The following is a 21,900-nucleotide window of genomic DNA, read 5'->3' as shown; positions in this document are numbered from 1 at the left end:
AACTCCTCGGTGGCAAGGCACCGGGGGTGGATGAGATCCGCCCTGAGTACCTCAAGTCTCTGGATGTTGTGGGGCTGTCTTGGCTGACACGCCTCTGCAACATCGCGTGGCGGTTGGGGACAGTACCTCTGGACTGGCAGAACGGGGTGGTGGTCCCTCTTTTCAAGAAGGGGGATCGGAGGGTGTGCTCCAACTATAGGGGGATCACACTTCTCAGCCTCCCTGGGAAAGTCTATGCCAGGGTACTGGAGAGGAGAATCCGGCCGATGGTAGAACCTCGGATTCAGGAGGAACAGTGTGGTTTTCGTCCCGGTCGTGGAACACTGGACCAGCTCTATACCCTCTACAGGGTGCTGGAGGGCTCATGGGAGTTTGCCCAACCAATCTACATGTGCTTTGTGGATTTGGAGAAGGCATTCGACTGTGTCCCTCGCGGCGGCCTGTGGAGGGTGCTCCGGGAGTATGGGGTCCGGGGCCCTTTGCTAAGGGCTATCCGGTCCCTGTACGACCGGAGCAGGAGCTTGGTTCGTATTGCCAGCAGTAAGTCAGACTTGTTCCCGGTGCGTGTTGGACTCCGGCAGGGCTGCCCTTTGTCGCCGGTTCTGTTCATAATTTTTATGGACAGAATTTCTAGGCGCAGCCAGGGGCCGGAGGGGGTCGGGTTTGGGGACCACACGATTTCATCTCTGCTCTTTGCGGATGATGTTGTCGTGTTGGCCTCATCAGACCAGGACCTCCAGCATGCACTGGGACGGTTTGCAGCCGAGTGTGAAGCGGCTGGGATGAAAATCAGCACCTCCAAGTCCGAGGCCATGGTTCTCAGTCGGAAAAGGGTGGCTTGCTCGCTTCAGGTTGGTGGAGAGTTCCTGCCTCAAGTGGAGGAGTTCAAGTATCTTGGGGTCTTGTTCACGAGTGAGGGAAGGATGGAACGGGAGATTGACAGGCGGATCGGTGCAGCTTCTGCAGTAATGCGGTCCCTGTACCGGTCTGTCGTGGTAAAGAAGGAGCTGAGCCGCAAGGCGAAGCTCTCGATTTACCAGTCAATCTACGTTCCTACTCTCACCTATGGTCATGAGCTGTGGGTCATGACCGAAAGGACAAGATCCCGGATACAAGCGGCCGAAATGAGCTTTCTCCGTAGGGTGGCTGGGCGATCCCTTAGAGATAGGGTGAGAAGCTCGGTCACTCGGGAGGAGCTCAGAGTAGAGCCGCTGCTCCTCCACATCGAGAGGGGTCAGTTGAGGTGGCTCGGGCATCTTTTCCGGATGCCTCCTGGACGCCTTCCCAGGAAGGTGTTCCGGGCATGTCCCACCGGGAGGAGACCCCGGGGAAGACCTAGGACACGCTGGAGAGACTATGTCTCCCGGCTGGCCTGGGAACGCCTCGGTGTCCCCCCGGAAGAGCTGGAGGAAGTGTCTAGGGAGAGGGAAGTCTGGGCATCCCTGCTTAGACTGCTGCCCCCGCGACCCGGCCCTGGATAAGCGGTAGAAGATGGATGGATGGTTAGCAATGAACTGCTGAAGTTGGAGCTTATTAAAGGAGTTTTCGCAGTTAGATGATGTGACCCCTTCACAATTAAGCTGCGCTTCTTACAGCTCAGCTGGAGAAACTGTTGAGAGACAACTATTTCATAATAGGGTTGGTGGCAGTAGAACCTTACAACCCCCTCACTTTCGGTCGCTCACCCTCTATATGGAGGTGAGGTGGCAGCCTACTGAAGGAGTGGTCTCAGTGAGATGATTGCAACCCCTTAAATGGTAGTTTGATCTTTTAACAGAAGGTACGGTTGTTATGTTAGCTCTTTGTTGTGATTGCCCTCCCTCCAGCAGGATGTGAGTGCAATTGCTCCGTCACCAGGAGGGCTATGATGAAGATGTGAGAAGGACTATCGCAGGACAGGTGCCCGCCCTCTCTATGGCTTGTAAAGCGCGTCTATGAGCAGTGCTTAGACAGACTGAATTGTTTCTGTGGGTGTTTTCACACTGGCAATTTAGTTTAAAACGGGGCATGGTTTGCATTCAAAATTGAAAATGTGAAAGCTGTTATGCAGAGACCATCTTGTCTGAGTTTCGGCTGCACTGGAACTTTGGTGTGATTCGCATGAATGTGAAAGCCGTGCGATGCAGCCCAATGATGCAGGGGGCACTGGGAACAATCACGCTCGTCAATAAAGATATTTTTACTTCGTATGTATCTTTATTCTTTCCCAAGGTTGGAGTTGACGAATGGGAATTATTTTGGGCATGTTCATACTGTCCCAAGTTCTCATTCCGTTTCCTCCCTAATTATTGTTGCGTTGTAAGTAGGATCTTATGCTCCCCTGTGGATGGGTTGCTATATGGCATCTTTCTAGGCAAAAAGAGATATGTCTTGTGCACACCAGTCTGTAGAGCCACACCCTAAGTGAAAGTGGTTAGAGCTGGAAGAATGAGAGTTATCTGGGCGGGTTCTCCAGTTTTCATTCCTTCATTTCATCCCCCTCCTCTATAGTTAATACGGTTTTAAGTAGGGTTACGCTCCCCTATTTAAGAGTCGCTTTCTGCAGCAGAGAAAAAGAGTATTTCATAGAGTTATACTCCGAATTCCTCTTTTGGCTTGGTGTATGGCTAAGCATATATTCCCTAGCACCTATTATCACTGGCTGTTAGGGAAAGAGGCTGTTAGGGAAAGAGGCTGTTATACAAGTCGCTGGGGATGCGCCCTGTAAAGTGTTGACGTTTACCTCCAAATTTGTCAGTAGAGTTGTTATACCTAGCTCACTATGATTGTGCACAGTTCACAGCTTAACCCTAAAAGGGAACATCTTAGGGCTACGAATGTAATCCCAGTTCCCTGAAAATGGAATGAGACGCTCAAATTTCATTCAAGACATTTAAGGTGTGTAATAAGACTAATGCAAAATAGATAAATAAATAAAAACCTGTGTGGTGCAAATAAAAAGTCTTTGACAACAGTCACATTTTGAAATAACGTCTGATATTCATTACTCCAAGGCTGAACATTTGTACCTTCAATCTGCTGAATGAGATGCAGGGTCCCGTTCGGGTTTGCCATGTCGAACTCTCGCGTCCAGATCCTGAGCTGGTCACTAGCATGACCGCTGTTGTAGAGGAAAAACTGCAGGCACTGGAATCCTCGCTTGGGGTAAAGAATCCTGCTCTCCAGCAGCGCCTTGTTCCCCTCCATCCCAACCGCTGTGCTCAAGTGCATGAAATAACCCTTTCCTGAAAACATGATGGTTATACAGATAGTATATGAACTGACAATTGCAAGGCCTTCCACGTTTCAAAAATGCTCAAGTTGAGTGAGTATGAGAGGTGTTTGTAGTCAAAGTAAAGACTTGTTTATAAAATGGATAGTTCCGGTCCTTGATTCTGATTGGTTGAGCCGCGCTCGAAGCCCTTGTAAATTACCCAACAAACACACACCTGTGACCGCATTACATTAGTGTTACTGCGCAACTGGCGTTTGTGATTCTTTGTTGCTGCATATGTTGCTTAGCAACCTCTTTAGAACTACATTGCTTGGCGGAGGAATAAATGTGTTATAACGTTATATTTTTTGTTGCTGGAAGTTATTTTATGAATAAAATAAATATTACAATGAATATACTCCGCTCCCCGTAATGCCTAACAATGCCCCTTAGCTGTTCTAAATTCTCTGTAAATCACGGCTTCGCAGGGCTTATTGCTTTATTTAACTGTACTGAAAACGTTTTCTGCATGTTTGAATTTTAGAGATTTTATCATTAATGTAACTAATGCATTTCTTTCTTTTAATTTACCTGTTTAACCATGTAGTAAACCTGGTACATGAAAATGTTTAACATGAAATTCTGCAGCAGCAACTTTTGAGTTGTTTATTTACTGATCATTACGTCATCACAAGATCGAATTATTACACTTGTGTCCAAAGACAGTTTACTCTGGATGTCACTGACTGTAAAAAGTTTAGTGGTCAGATTTGATTGGCTTGTATGTTTAGTAAAAATGGACAAAAGAATGAAAAGCATGATGTTTGACTTACAAGTACAAGCTTTCTGCTTCAATAGTACTCAAGTGCAATTACTATTGAACACATTTATTTATTTTTGCACCCTTGAAGAAGGCATGTTTGGTTTGGAAGCTTGTTTCTGCCACAGTAAAAAAAAAAAAAAAAAAAAAGGTAATTGAGTCTGACTTTATTATTCGAAATTGAAAGTTTTAAACTCTGAATTGTGAGTCAAAATTGAGAGTTTAAATCTTGAAATAAAGTCAGAATTGTGAGATAAAAAGTCGAAATTACCTATTTTATTTGATTTATTCCCTAGTGGAAAACAAAACAAAACACCTCTTACATCCGGGAAATACATGCACAAAGTCAGGATTGGCTAATTTCCCTTGATAATAATCTTATGCCCGCCAACAATTTTTTCATTCAGATTGAAAATCAGCCTGAATGGCTTGACCAGCTAGAATCGTTTACATGACACCATTTTCAACAAAAAAACGGAAAACTTTTTCTTAGTTTTGGCTGTTCATTTAAACGTCAACTGCATTTTGGGGGCCTGAAAACGCAAACTTTTGAAAACTGGTTTTAAAGTGCTATTTTTTTTAATACGAAACCGTTATCATCTTCGTGTAAACTACAAAAATGCACATTTGTGAAAACAACATGCGTATTATGTGTTCAGTTTATAGGCGCTTAGTGTTTCTTTACAAAAATACATCACCGACTACTGCCCTGGCATGAGTAATATAGCGTTTTTTATCGTTTTCGCGGATCTAAACGGTGATGATTTTGACAACGTTGTCGTCTAGTTTGTGAAAAACGCAAAGGAAAAACGTTTTCGTGTTTAGTACACTGTTGTCGTGTAAATTTGTTAACGTCCCTAAGTTAACAACTCACTGGCATTCATTAATAATAGATTTGTAATGTAGTAAATTGTATTGTGATTGTTTGTGAATGCCAAATATATTAAATAACGTGTTATAGGCTACGTATAACATTCATATACAGTATATATTAACTAACAAATATATAACTGTGAGAACATTAAAAGAAAACATCAAATTCCAAGAGAGATTTCAGTATCCACATGCCAGGTAAGTTATTCATGTGCAAAATTTTCAAAGTTAGCAGAATACATTTGCTGGATTTTGAAACAATTTCGAATTGTTTTTCACATCTCCATGTGTGCAAGGGTCTTTAATCTGTGTTCTACATCAGCACCCTGTTCAGAGTGGTCACATTCACAATGCAAAACACTGAATTTAACAGATTTAATGTTGTGCATTCTATTAATCTTCACCCACAAATGATTGTTTTAAAGGGATAGTTAGAAATGGAACTGTATAACTTTCTGTATGACAAAAGGAGAAGAAAAATGAAACTAAAGTGAAGTGCTCTTTTCCATTCAACCAGAGTGAATGAGTGAACTAAAACAGTGAACAGTATTACAATTTTACAATAAAAGCCATACAATAACTTTTTCAAAACAGACTTAAATGTATGTTTTTATTCAATGAAAATGGTCATTGCTGTCATGGATTTGACATCAATAATGCCAAACTGTTATGAGTGTGAGTAAATTATGAGAGAAATTTCATTTTTGGGTGAACTATCCCTTTAAAGCTTTTCAATTATAAAGAATGCATTAAAGTTTTTAAATATAAAAAATCAACAAGACTTGCCATCACAACGTCCCATGTTGGTGTAGTCAGTGTCTGGTCCACCTGTAGCTTTGGAAACACGCTGCCAGCTTGCAGCATTTTCATGGCTTTGGATCATTCCACAGATATTTTCCGACTCAAAGTTACATGAGTCCAGAAATGTGGAGGAGCTTGCTGTGAAGTAATCACATGCTGTCAGGTGAACCAATAGTACAGGCAAACTTTAAACATTCATACATTTCATCATGTTCTTCTGTACGATCTTGTTGCAAACAAAGTATTTAGTACACTTGACCATTGTCAACTTGTTAATGTTGAGAACGTCCCTCTTGCTGAGACCAGCAAGAATTGGAATCAAATCAAATCTTGAAACTTGTATCAACACCCAGCCCTAAGCAAAAAGCACATCAGGTTCATGACTGTGATGTAAACCAGTGGTTCTCAACCCTGTTCCTGGAGCCCTTCTTAGCGTACGTTTACACGACAACAGTGTACTAAAAATGGAAACGTTTGCGTTTTCAGACTACGATGTTGTCAAAACGATCCCCATTCACACAGATCCACGAAAACTATTAAAAATACTATATCATTCATGCCAGGCCAGTAGTTGGAGATGTCACTTTGTAAAAAAACACTACATGCCTATAGACTGAACACGTAATACACATTTTGTGTTGTAGCAGTTGCACAGTTGTTTTTTTGTTGTTGTTTACACGGGGACGATAATGGTATCGTTTTCAAACTTGCACTTTGAAACCAGTTTGCAAAAGTTTGCATTTTCAGGCTCGCAAAACGCTGTTGTCGTGAAAATGAACAGCTAACACACGTAAAAAGTTTTCAGTTTTTGGATGAAAATGGTGTAGTGTAAACTGCACATCTCCCTAGTCAAACACACTTGATTCAGGTCATCAGTTCATTAGTAGAGACTCCAGGATTTGAAATGTGTGTGTCAGACAAAAGAAACCTTCAACACGTGCAGTGTTGGGGGGTCCAGAAACAGGACTGAGAACCATTGACGTAAACTAAACAGCACATTTTATGAAGGAAAGAGGTTTTGTCTCTTTTACATGTGATAGTGTGTAAAATGCATTACTGCAGTTGTAGAGTCTGTTGAGTTTGAGCAGGTCGCTGTCGCTGAACTCCATACGCTGGCCTATGACGTCACTGAAGGCAGGGATCTTGGTGACTATGGTGGGATCAGTGCCATTCTGGAAAGCATTCTTGCTGTAATGCATCATGGAACCATAATCATAAGGTACGTTCAGGGCACTGGATGTAGTGTCGTCGTATTTGACGAAGTTATGCTTCCTGTCTGTAAAATGAAAGTGTTTCGAAAATAAATCCATCCCGGAGAATATCTCCTTGTATCAAACGAGCATAAGAATAATCTGTTTGTTAATAATCTTCTAAATTATGAGGTTTTTTTTTTTTCATACTGTAAATACACGTGATACACAATGTAAATGTCATATATTGTTTGTGTTTTGGTTCTTTGAGTTTAGTTTCTTAACCACGGTTTACTCCAGAGCGGCTATATATATATAAATGAACTAAATTAATAACTTTTTTAAAAACAAAAATGAAACATCACTGAACTTACTTAAGCTGGACTGTGATGCTATTTTCTTCTGGAAACAAACTTTTTTGCATTATTTTACTGTTATCTCTGTAAAGCTGCTTTGAAACAATCTGTATTGTAAAAAGCACTATATAAATAAATGTGACTTGACTTGACTATTTGTTATAGTTATTCGTTTTCTCCCTCATTTGCCCTGTGTAATAATACCACCAGTTCAGTTCTTTGTCTGTTGTAGAGTGTGTATTCTTCATCATGTATAGTGTGGTTCCCCTTCAAGGGAACTCAAAGCTTCAGCGTGACCATTCTCTGAAGTATGTGTGAAATTAAGTCAATTCAATTGGCCGACAGCAGTCATATGATGTGAAATGGCACTCCATTATGACTATAAAACGGTGTCTGCATTAGACGGCATCAGTTTCTTTGTCTTCAGGAAGTGCTATAAGTTAAATCTTTTGTCTTATTTATTGTTGTTTGTCAAAATTAAGAAAGAGAAAAGGGTTGGGATGGTGTGGTGTGGTAGATATTCCCCTATGTATACCTGACTTAAGTTGTGTCTTCTAGACACCTGCGATTGGTACCACCAATCCAAAATTGGGAATAATATTGGGAATAATTGATTTAGGAATAAGGTCTCTAATGTTCCACTGTTTATATCCGAAATCGCATACTCTTGAGTAGGTACTTATTTTGAATAAGTAATTACTTCACGATCGCTAAAAAAGTATGTTCTATATAGTATGAATGTGTGTAGTACGAGTGTAATCTGGACGTACTATATTCGCGATTTTGTTATAATCATGTGACCTACCAGCATCAGTTACGTCGCTTCACTGCCATTCACAAATCCTCTCCTGTGGCCTTATGGGATAGTAAAGTGTTCATCGTAAGCACACTTCAAAATCTCGTCGGAAGTAGTAGGTCATCCGGGCACTTTTTGCCTTCTCTTTTATGAGTACCTTGAATTCGGACATACTACTCTTGTCACATACTGTTTTTTGCCTACTATATAGTAGGGAAGTATGCGATTTCGGATGCAGTCACCATCCCTTCTTTTTCTTCTTCTAATAAGGTTTTCTGGCGGTTGGCAAGCCAACTTCCGGTGCACTAATGCTACTGTCTGGACTAAAGTGTGGAGCAGGTAAAAAAAAAAAAAAAAAGATTCTAATCCTGTTTTTAAGATATTTTATTCTATATTCTCTATTTTTTTTACATTGTTTTGCATGCTCTTTCAGAAGACTTTGCATATTGAATGCCTCTTCACCCATGTTTCTTACTTTCTCCAGTTCTAATCTTTATTTTTCATATTATTTACATTTTATTATTACATGCTCTATTGTTTCTGTAACGGTATCGTTCTGGGGTACGTTTCCCGTAAAACGAAGTAACTCGCTCCTTAACTACCATAGTACGATGCATCGTTGAAAAAACCAACTAGTTAGTCACGACTGTTTCCCCAAAATCGTATTGTCGCAAATTGGTCGTTCAGCCATGTTGGTTAATGATGTCACGCTGGTGGTGGAGTAATAACTCCTTTTAATGAATCTGTTTGAGATCTAATTAATGCTAGATGTTTTGCTATAAATTATGGACATGGCATCTGAGGACTATTTCTCATTTTTCTCAATTATTTTGCTTTATTTCCAGATTCATCCATAGGCTCGTTCTTACGTACTAGAGCACGTTCGCACATGCACACTTTGCAAAAACGGTGCTTTAAATCTCTTGACAAACTAAAAGACGTAAATTACATTTGTATGTATTCTAAATAAAATATATAGATTTTATTGAGTCCACATTCATTCCAACCACACAACTCTACACTGCTGTTTGTGAATGTTCGTTGGAACTATGTTTTCGGTAAACACAGACTCGTTGAACTATGCTGATAACGACGGAACTAGCAACCATATAACAATGCTTTTGGGAAACGCACCCCTGTTCTGTTCTGTTTTGGTTTCGTTTTCATTCTGTTCCCTGTTGTGCTTTGCCTAAGTTCTGTTTGCTAGTTAGTTTCTATGGTTTCTGATTGGATTATGTTCACCTGTTGTTTATTTAGTTACCTTGTTATCTCTCTATATTTAAACTCTTAAAGGGATACTCTACCGTTTTTTCATATTAAACTATGTTATTCCCTTAACTAAGACGAGTTGATACATACCTCTCTCGTCTCAGTGCGTGCACTAAATCCCTCTGTCACTCGACCTAGGACGGTGACACAAAACAAAACGTTGCGCTTTTCTAAGCGTGTAAAATGGATAACTATTTTGTATGGCGGAATACCATAGCAAGTGCTTGTAAGCACTTCGACTTGGCGCAGTAATATCTTCACTCGTGAAAAATCCTCTCACCGGCCCCCGCTCCCTCTAGTGAAGATATTACTGCGCCAAGTCGAAGTGCTTACAAGCACTTGCTATGGTATTCCGCCATACAAAATAGTTATCCATTTTACACGCTTAGAAAAGCGCAACGTTTTGTTTTGTGTCACCGTCCTAGGTCGAGTTACACTTCGCGAGTAACTGTATTTAAATAGGGAAAACGTGGAGGTGTTTGGTAGCTTCTCTGCTTGGCCCATATTAAATGAACTGGGCTAACAAAGTTTCGCCGCAAGACAGAGGGATTTAGTGCACGCACTGAGACGAGAGAGGTATGTATCAACTCGTCTTAGTTAAGGGAATAACATAGTTTAATATGAAAAAACGGTAGAGTATCCCTTTAAGCCCCATTCGGACGGGATTCACTTTACAAGGGTAGATGGAGTAATATAATTTTACCACAGGACGTCTGTAATATTAATGGCCAATTCGCACGGGATAAGATATCTCAGTAAAACTAGCAGAAGTGGGAGGAGTAACTCGATTTGCGCATCGCCGTCACCCTCCTGTCGTCATGTGCGTATTATGTTGCTTCCTGATATCACGTGCGCAAACACATAACCTATACTTATAAAACAGTTATGTTCGATCGAACGATGAATTAATTAACTTCAGATTGGATTGTGTTGGTAATAGGCACTTACCTAACACTAAAAGATGTTTGGTGCCTCTAACAAGTGCTTTCGATCTTCTTTCTGATTTGAATGGTGTGTGGAAAACACTTGAGATTTGCCACAGACTCGTCCCAGCGTCTAGAACGCAATTTAATGCTTTTTCAAGCATCTCCATACTTGAAAAACCGACAGCGGGTCTATTCGCACGGGATTAGTTTTACCTGAGGTCATTTTTCCGGACCTTTTTACTGAAGGTAAAAGTCGCCGTAATTTTTACTGACATTGTCCGTAATGATTACTAATATGCACATTCGGACGGGACTAAAATCACAGAGAAGCTCTGGTAATTATTACTTTACACCACCTCTCCATGTTAAACTAGTCCAGCCCGAATAGGGCTTTAGTTTCCTCTCTTCATTGTCTGGTATTGTTTATGTTGGATGTGGTTGATTTATTCTGTTCTCCTGTGTGTTTCCTCTTGGAATTATTATTTTAAGGGGTTTTTACTCCTTTGTCATTACAGCCACCAATACTGTGACAGAATACCAGACCTAATACAATATTTTATTGTGCATAGGATACATTGAATCAAAAAATACCTTCTGCAATGCGGTCCCAGATGATGGAGACATAATCATCACGGTCAGAGCGGGATTGCTCATGCCAGAAGCCCAATGCATGGAGAAACTCATGCTCAATGGTGGCGATACGATCACATCCGCTGCCAATGGACAGCCTCTGTTTGCCAACTTGCCGGTTCCCAACTGATGAAAAGCAGCTATTCACAGACATACATATATATATTTTAACATGGTTCCTACACAGCTCATATTGTGTGGAGCAGCATGTATATAAGTGTTTAGTTGCTCACCCATTGCCTTTAAATACAGAGATATAGTTTTCTTCTCCACTCCATGGTGTGTAGTCTATACATGACTTCAACCGATACTGTTCAAAGGCCTTCAGGATAACCCCTTTTGCATTGATATCTGTCCATACAGAAATTTATTTGTTAGGGCCTAATTAATATGGCATAGCCTTTGACTGGCAACATAAGATATGGCCTCTCTGGCCGCTTCAATACCAATGACTGTCCACTTAGACAGGAAGAGGTCGTCTGACTGACATGTAAAGTGACCTATACATTTTTTTGTTTTGTTCAACGTCATGTACAGGGGCAGGTAAATGTTACTACAGTAAGGGTGTGTTCACACTTGTAGTTCGGTTTATTTGGTTTGTTTGGTCCAGAACCTAAAGATAACAAACCTAAAGGCATGGGGATACATTCCCTACCTTATCTTGCGACTGAACTTACCGAACATCGAAAACTATGCTGTGTTCTGGGCTAAATCCACTCGTTGTATGTGCGTAGCCTACAACTGATGGTATTTTGACCAGCTGAGTGAAGAGCTTGTGTTAAGGTAGGGACACACCAAACCGACAACAAAGAACTAGCGCTGTTGAAAGCGTGGGTCAGGGAAGAAAATCTGTGCTTGAACACTCCAAAAGGACTACAACCGACTGTCAGCTCGAGATAACTGTCTACTTAAGCAGATATATTTGTCTATATTCATCATTCAAAAGGGGAAAGCGAAACTAAGACTGCAGGTAAACCACAAACAAAGCAGCGCTTGCTTACCATTATGAATACACATTCTTTATTCCACTCCGCTCATGTTATGAAATATTCGCGCAGTGGAATGCTCAGGTAAGATGAAGTAAAATTATAACAGCATTCTGTCTGTGTCGTCTTGACTTCTTTGCTCGCTTTCATCACTTTTGCTCTTATTCTTGTGCACTGACTCGTTCGCTAAACTGAACAGTCAGAGTTCTCTCTCTCTCACCGATGGCCTGACGCCGATCCTACATGTTGAATCTGCCAAAAAATAAAAAATAAAATGTCGGTGTGTGTGGGCTTGGTGTGTCCCTGGCTTAAAGTAGTCAAAACAGCGGCTGGAATCCCTCCATCACACACACAAACGAAGATCTGTTGCGAGGTGACGCAGTTCTGATCCCTGTACCGAACTGTGATGGGCAACATTGCGACTATGACGAGAAAAAACAGGTTTGTTTGAGCATTCTGTCCTTTTTAGGGTTGGATCTTGTGACATCATGTCATGTTTTTGGTTCGTTTACATGTCTTTGCATTCATATTTCAGTCGAACCGCACCAGAGTTCGTTTGGAAGCGGACCGAGACTCATCGTTTCAGCGGTCTAGGTCTGCTTGTTTGGTGCGCACCAGGGTTCAGATGGCAGCGTTCACACATATTCAAATGATCCATACTAACAGAGCAATTGCACCAGTGTTTGTTTTAATCAAACCCAACCTGCCATGTATAAACACATTCTAACAGACAGAATTTTAAACCAAGCTCACGTTTGAGCTTCCAAAGGAACCGATGAGGTTCATTCTCGTGTTACGAAGCACATTCGAGCTTCAGCAAGAACCAATGAGGTTCATTCTCATGTGTTACGCAGCACGTTTGAGCTTCTGTAAGAATCAATGAGATTCATTATCGAGTTACGCAGTACAATTGAGCTTCAGCAAGCAGGTTCGGTTGAGCTTCTGTTTATGTTTGCTGATCAATGTTTATATGTGAGTAAAAGTCTATATTAAATCTGTTCATCATATAAAGCGATTGAGTCTCTTCGGAAAATTTGGACTAAACCACTCAATTCATATGGATTCATACTCAATTCTTTTATGAACTTTTTGAAGTGTCAAAGTGGTAGTTGCGTAACTGTGGAGGGACAGAATGCTCTCCGATTTAATCAAAAAGACCTTCATTTGTTTTCCGAAGATGAACGAAAGTCTTACGGGTTTGGAACGACTTATGGGTGAGTAATTAATGACAGAATTATCATTTTTGGGTGAACTATCCCTTTAAAATTGCATTGCTTTAAAATTGCATTAAAACTTATCAAAAGTGCCAAGACTTTTAAATTGTCACAAAATAGTTTTTTTTTTTAAATAAAAGCTGCTCTTTTGAACTTTCTTTTCATAAAAAAAAAAAATATATACTGTATAAAATAAAAAAAACACACAACTGCTTTCAACATTGATAGCAGCAAATCAGCATATTTTCAGCAATAATTTCTGAAGGATCATGTGACACTGAAGACTGGAGTAATGATGCTGAAAATTCAGCTTTGATCACAGGAATAAAATACATTTTAAAATATATTACAATAAAAAAACATGTTTTATATTATATTATTATTTTATTGTTGTACTGTTTTACTATATTTGTGATACTGTATCTGTATAAAAAAATGGACTAAAGAAAACTCACCCAAATCATCCTCAAGGTAATAAGGAATCGTTCTTGGCCATCTGTATTCATCCCCGATTATAGAATTTCTCCCCCATTTCTGAGACAGAAACAGGACATTACATTCTGTCACATATGCAATTCACTGCTGAATTATGTTTATTCACATATACAGCATTAATGCTATAAGAACAGCAAACCACTCACAAACAGATCGTATTTGTTTTTCAGGTAAAATTAGTTAGTATCTGATAAACAAAATATCTGCTCTTACCTCATCATATAAAATATCTCCCTCAAAAAGATCAAGACCCGCATCTGAAAACATGACAAACAAGAAAAGACAGAAAGGCCTTGGTCAATCAGACTAACCATCATGCAAAGCAAACACGTATAGACCTAGTGATGACATGTTCACCTTACCTTCATTAACATCAAACAGATCTTCTTTTCCACCATCTACATTATATTCTGCAAAAATCAATGCTAATGCAGTTAGGCACAGTTTTTACATTATGTACATTAGATACATTCTCAGCAAAGAGAGGAAGAAAGCACACTTACCGATCACTCGTTGTGTTGCCTAATATGCAAATCATGACAAGAGAAAAGATTCAAAAATATGTGGTAAATATTAATTGTCATAAGACTTTTCAGGTAACAACCAATACTTCACAATACATGCCAAATTACTTTAGAAATATCCCTTATAACATGAATGATATGTGTAAAAGAGTCACTCACCTCACATCTACCTTGACAGCCAAAGATACATAAGATATGCAAAAGAAAAAGAAACATGCGAAACATGTTTGAGCTATGAAGCACAGAACGACTGACAGAGGAATTCTGATCTGATATCAGCCCAACAATGTTGTAAAAGATGCATAAAATGATCAAAAAGTGCAAAGCTAGCATGATGGACCTGATAGAGAGTAACAGCAGATCAATAATTGACAGAGCAGTAAATGCTACAAGTTCATCTGATTGGTTCTCTTTTCAAAATCAAATCTGATAATAGAGTTATGTTAGATCGGATCAGAAACAAGATGAGTGAAGTATGTACTTTAAGAGATAACAGCGTTGCAAAACATGGCTGTTAGAAAATAAGAAATAGAACCATAAATTTAGGGAGTTTGTTTCCTAAAAACAATCCCACCATAATTTTTTTTTTCTTTCAATGAAGAACCAAGATTCCGCAGAGGAAGCCCATTCTTCTCTGGCACATATGAGAAAACTGACCATATGCTAATTAATATTAATAATGTTAGGTATAGGTGATCATTAACAACAAGGATATGTAAATTAATCACGTAACAGTGACAGAAGTTTGTCTAGTCTAATTTTGGGGGAAAAAGAGGCAGATTTGTTTAGTCCTGAGTTCCAGTTCCTACAAGAAGGATGAATTATGCGGCTGGTGAAGAATCATTCCGATCTGGCATAGATGAGGATGGACATCAGACAGGACATTGCTGGGGTAAAATGAGCCAGTGGGTAAGTTGGGTGAACCCCTTGTTTTTCGGAAACAGTGCACATTTGTTTTCTAATTCAGAAAGTGCCTGTCATATTTAGCATGACTGAGGAGGGCACGAGGGCCTTTTACTACTATATCAGCAAAGTCCATTTGAAAGAGAGCGTTTCTATTCGCTTCTGGAGGCCAGAGCGCCTGGTGCAGGGCATTACTGGGTCATAAGTGAACAACACCCTAGACAAAGACATACATCACTGCCACTTTATTCTGAATCAATGGGTTAACTTGAGGATGGAGTAGCAAAGTTCTTATGTTTAGCTGTTAATGTAAAACTATAAGATATTATTCAGAGGAAGAGTCGGGAATATTTCCCACATCGCAATGGATGAGACTTACTCTGTTCTTTGCTCATTGAAATAAGATAAATCACAAGGGAAAAGATCACATGTCTCAATGACAACTATATGTGCAATGGATCCTCACAGGCTCTGTAATGCTGTAGATGCTGAGGAACCATTTTCAAACAAGGAGGGTTGGTAAAGATAAAAAAAAAGTATTATTCCACATCATTACTTATGAGATATAATATCAGGGCTAGACCATATAGTCTTTATAGTAAGTGGTACTGTACACCTGTCAAAATGATGACTAGTCTACCTTGGACATTGCAACGGATGTGATATAACCACATTCTGTGCTCTTAAAAAAACAAAGAAATGTTTTTCTCACACAGTATAAATGGGTATAACCATTTATTACATAACTGAGGAGCCAAAACATTATGACCACCTGCCTAATATGCTGTTAGTCCTCTGTGTGCTGCCAACACAGCATCGACCCACCGAGGCATAGACTCTACGAGAGCCCTGAAGGTGTCCCGTGGGATCTGGCACCAAGACATCAGCAGCAGATCCTTCAAGTCCTGTAGGATACGAGGAGGAGCTGCCGTGGATTGAACCTGTTGGTCCAGCACATCCCAGAGATGCTCAATTGGATTTGGAGGTCAAGACAAAACCTTGAACTCTTCATTCCTGATCAATATGTGCAGTGTGGCAGGGTGTATTATCCACTTCCACCAGGGAACACCATATAGGGGTCTACTGGTCTACAACAATGTTTTGGCACGTGTCAAACTTACGTCCACATGAATGGCTGGACCCAGGGATTCCCAGCAGAACATTGACCAGAGCATCACACTCCCTCCACCGGTTTGCCGTCGTCCCACAGTGTATCCTGTCAAGTCAAGTCACCTTTATTTATATAGCGCTTTTTACAATACAGACTGTTTCAAAGCAGCTTTACAGAGATAACAGGAAAATAATGCAACAAAGTTTGTTTCAACTGTACAGCAGATCTAGAAGAAAGTAGTGTCATAGTCCAGCTTAAGTAAGTTCAGTGATGATTCATTTTTGTTGTAAAAAGTGCCATCACTTCCCCAGGTACATGGCGCACATGTGTACGGCCGTCCATGTGATGTAAAAGACAACGAGACTCATCGGACCAGGCGACCTTCTTCCATTGCTCCAAGGTCCGACGCTCACATGCTCATTGAAGGCACTCTCGACCCTGGACAGGGGTGATGATAGGCACTCAGATTGGTCTGTGGCTTCCCAGCCTCATAGTGCAATGTGCTGTGACACATTCCTCCCATAACCAACATTAAACTTTTGTGTGACTTGTGCCACAGTTGACCTTCTGTTGGCTCGGACCAGATAGCCTTCGATGCCCTAGCTTGTGCATCAAGCCTTGGGCGTCCAACACCCTGTCGCCAGTTTGTGGTTTGTCCCTCCTGTGTTGGTAAATTCTCACCACTGCTGGCCTAACAAGCCTTGCCGTTTCAGAGAAACTCAGACCCAGTTGCCTTGCCATAACAATTTGGCCATTGTCAAAGTCACAAATATCTTTATTTTTGCCCATTTCTTCTGGATCAAACGCATTGATTATGAAAATTGATTGTTTGCTTACCGTCTAATCTATGCAGACCTTAATATGTGGCCTTGTTAGGAGATGATCAACACTATTCACTTCACCTGTGACTGCTCATAATGTTTGGGGTCTTTTATTGTTTTAGGAAGGTATTGCAATCGGATTGTCATATTTGGGGGCCCTTGGCATCAAAACTAGTTTCACTTATGATTCTGCATATATTTTCTAAATAAAACTTTCTTTTGAACTTCCTTTCCTCTGTGTCTGTGCATCTGTCTTAAAGATGTAGAGAATTCTGCTGAACACAACACAAAACATACATCCCTTAAAAGGAAACAGTTTCATCCAAATTATTAAATAAAAGTGATTGTAGCTTATCCTATGAATTAATTTGTTGCATAAATGATGTTTACATTTCTGTTGAAAAATTACTTTAGCATATAGGTAAATACTTTTATTAACAGTGATTTTAACAATTAGGTAAACAAACAATTTTAATCAGAGAGCATATCTTTATCGGATACCAAATAGATAAAAGTTGTCGTATTCATTGAAATGCCCTATTTGCTTCTTTTTTTTTCTTTTTTTTATAAGTCATCAATTGATTTTTTAAAAGAAAAAAATATATAGCAAACCAAAATTACAATGATTGGTATTGAATAACCAATTGAGGTTTTTCCCACAATTATTTTAACTCATTTACTGTAATGCATTATTGTTCAATTTGACCAGAGGAAATTATAATTCAGTGGACAATTCAAGTGTGCACATTATTTCCCAACCATATTTAACTTTTTTTTTTTTTTTTTTTTTTTTTTAAGTGTCATCTGTGTTACACAAAAACACACACTTGTGTGGCCTTTCTTGATCTAATACAATATATTTTTGCTTATTATTTCTAACTGGCTGCTCTTGATAGAAGCAGCGACTGTTTTCAGTATCTCCATAAAAGCCGCCATCTGACGCCATTTACACGACACCGTTTGCAACTAAAAACTGAATTTTTTTTAACATGTTTTAGCCATTCATTTACACGACAACAAAGTTTTGGGGCCTGAAAGTGCAAGTTTTTGAAACCGATACCGTTATCGTCTCAACGTTCAGAGAAAAATGTGACAAAAATGTGAATTTGTGAAAACGGTGACATCCTGCGCATGTGTATTACGTGTTCGGTCTACAGGCACATAGTGTTTCTTTACTAAATGAAATCAACTACTGCCCTGGCATGAATAATACAGCGTTTCAATGGGGATCATTTTGACAATGTTGTCATCTGTACGTGGAAAAACGTTTCAGTTTTTAGTACATCGTCATTCGTCATCATGTAAACATACCCTGATTCTGTTCACATTAAACAGGTTGAGGTGAGGGACCTGGGGCTACGACTATAAGTCTGTGAGGAATAACTTTGAATAACGAAGCAATTGACACAAGAATTGTGTCAAATCATTGACAGTTAAATAATTTAAGCTGATCTTATATGAATGGAAAACAGGCCCTGGAGCACTTCCTAAAATAATGTTTTATTTAATGCAGAACTGAGATACAACATTTACATTCATGTTGATTAAAACTGATATAAACCGCTTCTATGCTCATTAAATAAGTCACACACAGAAGAAGATTAATGTACCTTTTTTATTTCTGGAAATGGCATGTAGTCACCACCGCACTACACGTTAGTGTCTGTCTTCGATTAGAAGATACAGTACGAGACAGGCTACCCTATTCAAACATGACCCCTTGCCCACAGTTAAAAAACCGAAATGACCAAATTAACTTTATTTCTTGATTTATCTCAGACTGATTGAGTAACTATGACAAATGAAAGGAAAGAATAGTGATGCATTAACAATCCAATTAGTAGTGTTTCTACTCCCATCACAGAAGAAAATAGTTCCTTCAAACTTGTGGCATTTGACAGCGACAACACCCTTTTTCTAAAGGAAAAGTCTGTTTTGTAAAGCATGTACAAACAAGTTGTTCCACAGGACAGCTCATTCAGCACAACTGCAACTTCTCACTGTTTAAACTGCAACTGAAGATGAACTTTGCTCACTGTGTGACAACATTGGACAAGGCTTTCTTATATGATTCTGCAGATCACTGGACTGGGTGAAAGTCCTCCCACACGCAGTGCAGTGATACGGCCTCTCTCCAGTGTGCACTCGCTCGTGTCTTTTCAGGGCTCCAGAATGAGTGAAATCCTTTCCGCAATATGAGCACTTGTAAGGTTTTTCTCCAGTGTGGATTTTTTGGTGCTGTTTCAATGCACTGGATCTAGTAAACGTGTCCCCACACTCAAAACACATGTGAGCTCTCTCGCCAGTGTGGATTTTCTGATGATCATTAAAACAGCCCAAGCGCAAAAAGCCCTTTCCACACACAGCGCACACGTAAGGCTTCTCGTTTGTATGAATTTTTATGTGGGCCTTTAGGTTTGATGCCAAAATAAAATTCTTACCACACTGATCACACTTAAACGCCCTTTCTCCAGAGTGCGAGCGCTGATGATCTTTGAGGTTCGTTGCACATTTGAAACTCTTTCCACACTGACTGCACGTGTACGGCCTCTCTCCGGTGTGAATCCGTATGTGCCTTTTAAGGTGTCCTTTACACGTGAAACTCTTTTCACAATGAGGGCAGGTGAAAGGCTTCACTCCGGAGTGAATTTTGACGTGTTCATTGAAGTGTCCTTTATGTGTGAAACTCTTCCCACACTCAGGACAGGTGAAACAACTGCTGGCTTCTGTTCTCGGCTTCGTTTCTTGTGAGAGATTCTGTTTCGATTCTGAACAACTAAGAGATTTTTCTCCACTTCTGAAACTATGAGCTTCTTGATACAGATAAGTCTCCTCTGTGTCATTCACTTGACCTTCTTCTTTCACTTGCACCAGGTCTAAAACGAAAACAGTATACGGTCAAAAATCAATTCACAAAAGGTGAAATCAAAAACAACAATGACCCAAGCTTAATGGCATAAAGCAAGAGCTGTCACATATCTATTTTTATCAGATCTTTGATGTGCTGATCGATGCACTGCTAATATACAAATCAATGTTCATTGCAGAATCTGTCCTCATATTATAAAGGGATAATTTCCCCAAAAACTGAAAATTCTGTCATTAATTACTCACCCTCATGTCGTTCCAAACCAAGACTTTCGTTCATCTTCAGAACACAAATGAAGATCTTTTTGATGAAATCTGAAAGCTTTCTGTCCCTCCATTGACAGCTACACAACTACCACTTTGACGCTTCAAAAAATTCATGAAGAGATCGTAAAACTAATCCATATGAATAGAGCGGTTTAGTCCAAAACATTTCTGAGACTTAATCGCTTTTTATGATGAACAGATTGAGCTTTTATTAAACATTGATCAGCAAACATAAACAGAAGCTCAACCAAACACATCAAGTGAACATATGCTTGAGCTTCTGTTTCCCACAACTGATGTGTGAGCTGGTGAATGTTTAATATGTGAATAAAAGACTAAATTCAATCTGTTCATCATATAAAGCGATCTCTTCAGAAAAGTTGGACTAAACCGCTCAATTCATATAGATTAGCGTGTCAGTTGAGTAGCTGAGTAGAGTCAATGGAGGGACAGAAAGCTCTCAGTTTTAATCAAAAATCTTCATTTGTGTTCGAAGATGAATGAAAGACTTAAGGGTGTGAAACGACATGAGGGTGAGCCAATTATCATTTTTGGGTGAACTATCCCTTTAACAATGTTATTTTAGTAGGTGACCAGGGAGTGTTGTATCATGATAAGGTGAAACAGTTTAACCAGTTATAAATGAGATACAGGGATTAAATCACATACACAACATCAGATGTTGTAAGTATCTGAAAGGATTTTCAGAACAAAACTCAATCACTTCTGTGCTATAATTTGATGTTACAACTGTAGGTTTTTATTCGACAGAATGTGTATGTGCATCTGCATTTATCTATAATTTAAGTTATAATTTAAATTGCTGTTTTTTAATCTTTAAATATTTGATCAATTAGTTCAGTATTTTGCAACCTGAAATTAAAATGGAATTCCTCCCATTTGTTTACTTTGAATTAAAATGCTTCAATTGAAATGGGGTGTGGGGCTGATACAAAAACAATTGTGAGAGAGTCCATTTAACAAAGTATTCATGCACACGCATGCAAAACTAATAGAAAGGAGAAATTCCAAATGTAAGTTTGAGTTTGAGACAGGGCAAAAACACTGAGAGCAATGGAAGAATGGACTAAACTCCCCAGTCTCCACTGTTAACTGCCATGGTTTTCTAAACAAACTCTATTTGAACTTAACACCGTTTCATTAGTGAAAACTCACCAACCTATTTGTTCTTCAGTATCTTCATCTTTCACTCTGCATGCTTCTGCATCACTCATGTCTTCACTCTCATCTTTAATACACTCCATCTTTACGAGAATGCCAGGCAGATATCAGCATTTAATTATTTCTATACAGATTGTTTCAAATCTGCGTCACAGTAATAAACAGGAAAACTCAAATATGAGCTGTTACACCTGAATTTTTCCTGTTTGTTTGGTAACGAGACTTTGCCACGTTTACGGAGATGAAAATATTCGTGCCATTTATTGGCCTGATTGAATGCCAACTCTCACACACACATATATTACGCGCTAAAAGCACGTGCCGCGTTTGTTTACGTTTTTCACTTCCGAGTTTATGATAAGCCAGCACTATCACATCTTTAAGCGGATCGACCCTTTGTCGCTTATCCAGATCGGAGATGCTTTGCAAATCCTTCCTCCTCTAATATGCGAAAACGTATTTCTAATTCTTTATATTTTTTAGAGGTTTGCAAACTGATCTCGGTGCATTTCCGCCATCTACAGGGATGGAGTGAGGACGTTATAAAAAAAATAAAAAACAGTATAGACTAAATTGACATTGTATGCTCTTATAACGCTGATATATCAACATACCACTGGATAACAAATGTAGCTTTTAAATATATGTCACCAAAACTACCCTCTGACTTACATT

At 39.5% G+C, this 21,900-nt stretch overlaps 2 protein-coding genes across 2 annotated transcripts in view; both read right to left on the bottom strand.

The window, feature by feature from the left end:
• mep1bb (meprin A subunit beta b) overlaps window positions 1-14,553 on the bottom strand; it is a 30,621-nt gene extending 16,068 nt beyond the window's left edge. The window contains exons 1-10 of the mRNA XM_082173983.1: window positions 14,233-14,553; window positions 14,053-14,071; window positions 13,912-13,959; window positions 13,763-13,806; window positions 13,510-13,588; window positions 11,088-11,205; window positions 10,816-10,994; window positions 6,745-6,963; window positions 5,673-5,825; window positions 3,009-3,224 (exon numbers count right to left, since the gene is read on the bottom strand). Of these exons, the coding sequence (XP_082030109.1) occupies window positions 3,009-3,224; window positions 5,673-5,825; window positions 6,745-6,963; window positions 10,816-10,994; window positions 11,088-11,205; window positions 13,510-13,588; window positions 13,763-13,806; window positions 13,912-13,959; window positions 14,053-14,071; window positions 14,233-14,406 (1,249 nt within the window). The 5' untranslated portion in view covers window positions 14,407-14,553. The remainder of the gene's footprint in view (window positions 1-3,008; window positions 3,225-5,672; window positions 5,826-6,744; window positions 6,964-10,815; window positions 10,995-11,087; window positions 11,206-13,509; window positions 13,589-13,762; window positions 13,807-13,911; window positions 13,960-14,052; window positions 14,072-14,232) is intronic.
• Window positions 14,554-18,504: 3,951 nt separating this feature from the next.
• LOC309501809 (uncharacterized protein) lies at window positions 18,505-21,674 on the bottom strand. The gene is made up of 2 exons (XM_082174086.1): window positions 21,224-21,674; window positions 18,505-19,784 (listed from the first exon to the last, which is right to left on the bottom strand). The coding sequence occupies exons 1-2, from the start codon at window positions 21,306-21,308 to the stop codon at window positions 18,913-18,915; spliced, it is 957 nt and encodes a 318-aa protein (XP_082030212.1). The 5' UTR covers window positions 21,309-21,674; the 3' UTR covers window positions 18,505-18,912.
• Between the last annotated feature and the right edge of the window lie 226 nt (window positions 21,675-21,900).

The sequence above is a fragment of the Leuciscus leuciscus genome, assembly GCF_965113295.1.
Source record: "Leuciscus leuciscus genome assembly, chromosome: 6".
Taxonomy (NCBI): Eukaryota; Metazoa; Chordata; class Actinopteri; order Cypriniformes; family Leuciscidae; genus Leuciscus; species Leuciscus leuciscus.
Note: the sequence above shows the minus strand (reverse complement) of the source record. Positions and strands in the feature narration are given on the sequence as shown.

Excerpts from the sequence above, each read along its gene's own strand:
- LOC309501809 (XM_082174086.1), bottom strand. The coding sequence starts at position 21,308 with ATGGAGTGTATTAAAGATGAGAGTGAAGACATGAGTGATGCAGAAGCA. Across the intron at positions 19,785-21,223 it reads AGATACTGAAGAACAAATAG|ACCTGGTGCAAGTGAAAGAA; the intron begins GTTGGTGAGTTT and ends TTTTCGTTTTAG.